This window comes from Acyrthosiphon pisum, chromosome X (genome assembly GCF_005508785.2).
Source record: "Acyrthosiphon pisum isolate AL4f chromosome X, pea_aphid_22Mar2018_4r6ur, whole genome shotgun sequence".
NCBI lineage: Eukaryota > Metazoa > Arthropoda > Insecta > Hemiptera > Aphididae > Acyrthosiphon > Acyrthosiphon pisum.
The window spans coordinates 58,756,853-58,761,125 of record NC_042493.1 but is presented as its reverse complement, the minus strand read 5'-3'; the positions used below and the strand labels follow the sequence as shown (position 1 = coordinate 58,761,125).

The window sequence follows — 4,273 nt, the reverse complement described above, 5'->3', positions numbered from 1 at the left end:
TAAAATACCGTATTTTAACATCTGTACGTGTACCTAAACGGCTAAATATAATACCAATACGCGTTTTCAGACTCCATATACACGGAACGTTACTTGGGCTTGCTTCAAGACAACACTAGTGGATACAAAAACGCGAGTCTATTGACACACGCTGAGAAACTTCGTGGCAAGAAATATATGGTTATACACGGCACGTATGATGACAACGTTCATTACCAACAATCCATGATGCTTTCCTACGAACTGGAGCGAAGAGTTATACTTTTCAGACAACAAGTAAGTACATACCTACTCAGCAGAAGTATAAATGATTCAGAACACAGGCGGTCAGCCTACAAACATTCGAATACTTGAATTAAAATACTTTTTTTGGTATTTCCTATATACATTTAAAATTCCAATGACCAATAAATTCATATATTACCCAAACAAAATTTATGAAAAACGAGGATTTTTACACAAAACCAGTTTTGACAAAATTGCTTTAGTTTTTATGATTTAACTTAAAAACTAAATATCCGTAGATACTTAAACTTTCACCAAATTATTTTATGTTAATTTTCCACATATGATGAGATTTTAAAAATATTTTGGCGCTTTTTTGGAGCTAAATATAGGTGTGAGAAAAATATTTATATTTTTTAATTACTGTCAATAAATAAATGTGGCTTCTTATTCCTATTTTCATTGTATTTTTTTTTGTATTAACCCGCGGCAACTTAGGCCATTGGGTGGTTTTGACTGTAGGGGAAGGTACTGTTGGCTTAAACACGTCGTGTGTTTGTTAGTTTGGCAGAATTTTCTAGTGGGAACCCGTCTAGGTATCTGCCATATCCGGGTGGCCTCTGTTTAGACACCGTGACTTTGACTGCCTGAAAAGAAGTGCCACCCTTAAGACGCCTTAGTCCGCTCGGACACTCCGTTCCCCTGTATTTTTATTCTATCACCACATACACTTTTTGTGCTAAATATTACAGATTATTAATATTATGTTTTTATCTTAATAAAAATAAATATAAAATAACATTCAAATTATGTTTATTTGTATACAATTTAAAGTAAAATAATATGGTCCGAATAAATGATAAAATACTAATGAATGTATTTTTATTTTTACAGACTTATCCAGATGAATCGCATGGTCTATTAAGCGTCCGCAATCACGTGTATCAAACAATAGGTTCATATTTGTTAGATTGTTTCCACGGCAGGTTGTGATCTCAATAACTATATGATTATTAATTACAGGCATTGTATTATTTTTTTTTTAATCATTTATTGATTTATTATTGTTTTGTATTTTGAATTATTATAATATTACTTGTCCTGGTATCAGTGAGTGAAATATCATTCAACGATGTTTTTTTTTGTATTATTATTTTCTTTTGAATATACTCGAACCCGCAGAATTTTGTTAATCATAATAAAATATCACACTGGTTATACTTACTTAATATATTTAAGACGTTTTCATAATATTGTATTTAACAATTGTTTTTATTATTGAGTGTTCTACACGCGTTTATTGTTGTGCCATTTATAATAAATCAACCACTTAAATACACGAAATTGCTTTAAATCACGCGTATTTCCACATTATAAATCATCATTCATAGTTTGATGTAAATTGTTATACATATAATCAGTGTTGGGAAGGAACGCGTTCCTTTTATAGGAACGAGGCTCGGAACGTGTTCTATTTAAAATATAGGAACGAGGAACGGGAAAGAGTTCCTATTTTTAAGGAACTTGAACGAAAATTTCCGTTCCTCAAATAATGACAAAAAAAAAAAAAATGAAAGTTGTTTTTAATAATAATATTTTCTAGAATATATTTAGTGTTGGTATTTTGGTATTTCTTCATCAATCATTAGTAAATAGTAAAACGAACAACCTAGGTATCACTGGTATATTTTAATTTAGTTCGAGATTAGCATACAAGGTATAATCATAGATATTATAAGAATGGATAGGACATCGAGCTTATCAACTGAGAATAAAGGTAATAAGGTATACAATTTTTGAGGTTATAAGAGCGCCAAAGATTAGTAACCTTACCTCAAAAAGCACTCTTATAGTCTATCTCTCTCGTAGATATTGAACTTTCTCTCTTCTTATATCTGATAACATACGCTTTATCGACTATCGTCTTGATATGAGACGTGAGTCGTTTTAATTTAAACGATATCAAATGTGCGGCCCTGACGAGAATCGGTCGGCGGACTGATTGTTCTCTCGAGGAACAGAGTATAAAACAAATCATTTTTGTTCAAATCGGTGATCCTTAGGAAGGAGTTAGTTAACCGATAATTTCTGACTTAAAAATTGTTTGCAAAAAGACACCATTGACGACGTAAAAAATGTGTAAAGGAACGGGAACGCGTTTTTTTTTCGCGACAGGAACGAGGAACGGGAACGAGTTCCTTTTTAAAAGGAACTTTCCTAACACTGCATATTATAATACACTCCGTTAACGGTCACCTCTATAACACGGTTACCTGTATTTAACGGTTTTTTTTTGGTCCTGTCAGGTGTTAGTTATGGGAAAAGAACGTTACGGGGGTTCCAGTAGGTTATTTTCTAAGGAGTAAGAATTAGGAAAATGATGTGGCAAATACAACCAGCCTAGTATATCAATGTGTGCGAGTGTAAATAAACATTGTGGATGTCAATGCGTCGCGACCGCATCCACATTCTAACAACCGAAGTTCTCGCACTCGCAGGCACATGTTAAAATAAGAAAAAGTAGGTATACGGTTACTTTTCGAGTAAAAACATACCTCGGCTGTGAAAAAATTGTGAGACTTTGGTTGGTGTGATTTTGATTTTGTAATGATCCTAACAATTATATTAACACGTCCTCTAAAGAACGGTCGAAAAAAATTGTTCAGTACATATGGTTGAACAAAAATGTTGTAAAAACTGAAATTTGTAAATATTATAATATTTTTAAAAGTTAAAACTTTAAAAAAAGCTCCAACTGTCCTCTTGAATTCTTAAAAAATGATTATATTTTTAAAGCATTCAATTCGAACCATCAAAAGTCTCTGCAGTGGAGGGTCTAAAAACGATTGGAACCACTTCAACAACTCTATATAGTGGGCACTCTAAATATCGGTAAAATTATAAGAAAAATAATAGAAAATAATATGTACATGTGTATGGGTTTCCCAAATTATGTATGGCAGCTTATAGTAGTTATCTTATAGAACTTTTACAATAACGTTATGGTCACGCCGGGTCTGTATATTTTATCATGTGTTTCATTAGTTTTCAGTGTCAGTTGAAAACGTATTTAAGTGCGTGGCATAGGCACAACTAGGTGGTTGCTTGGGGGTGCTGAAGCACCCCCAAACTTTAATTTAGCACCTCCAGTTCAAAAACATAAAAAAATTGAAAAATCATATGAAAAAGGGTGGGCAAGTGGATGTCACTCCGCTGTACAGTAGGTTACTAGTGGGTCACTGTATAATGTATAGTATTAAAATTGAATTCAATGATATAATATAATTATTCGTTGTATAAGAAAAATGATTCTGAGCGGCGACTGTATGTCAGTCTAGGTATAAGACATATTATATACTTAACTATGGTATTAAAAAAAAATTGACCCAATATAGGTACCTGGTACCTATAATAAATTCCAAATTAATCATATCACAATATCCATTAGGTACTTATAACGCGTTATAAATCAACAACAAACCATGATACTGTCATAGATATATAATAGTATACTTTAGAAGTTTCAAAGTGCCCACGAATAATATTATACAATCACAACAAAATAACTAAATAGTTATTCTAGGTTTTTTTAATATGTAATTTCGTCCAAATTTGAACTTAAAATGACTATAAAAATAAACTGTGTTTATGTATTTTAAATATTTTTCTACTGCTATTGTAACAATATATCAGGAGCTTTGTATCTATATTTTACACTTTTGGCCCAACAGATAAAACGTTATTGGTATTCATTAAGCATTTATTTAGCATTGTTCTATGGTGTTACTGTATGTTTAATAAATATTATAAAACTAATGGTTCAACAAAATATATCCTAATAAATAATACTAATAAGAATAAATCAATTAATTTTCCAACAAGGTGTCTAAATAAAAGTCTAAATTTTAACATGGCAATGTATCATATACTTTTTTATCCAGAAAATTCAAAATCGATCAATTTATATTATCTAGGCACAATTAATTTAAAACAAATTGTAAATACTATGTAAATAAATGATTATTCACCCTATTATAGCATTCTTCTA

The 4,273-nt window shown here is 31.1% G+C and overlaps 1 protein-coding gene across 5 annotated transcripts in view; it reads left to right on the top strand.

The window, feature by feature from the left end:
- The window catches only part of LOC100166342 (venom dipeptidyl peptidase 4), a 77,973-nt gene extending 76,394 nt beyond the window's left edge, over positions 1 to 1,579 (top strand). For 4 of the 5 annotated variants that reach the window (XM_029487666.1, XM_029487669.1, XM_029487663.1 and 1 more), the window contains exons 15-16: positions 71 to 276; positions 1,120 to 1,569. In XM_029487666.1, coding sequence (XP_029343526.1) covers positions 71 to 276; positions 1,120 to 1,218 — 305 coding nt within the window. In that variant the 3' untranslated portion in view covers positions 1,219 to 1,569. Of the gene's footprint in view, positions 1 to 70; positions 277 to 1,119 lie in introns of all 5 variants that reach the window. The other variant, XM_029487662.1, reaches the window with a different exon arrangement.
- Positions 1,580 to 4,273: the final 2,694 nt, after the last annotated feature.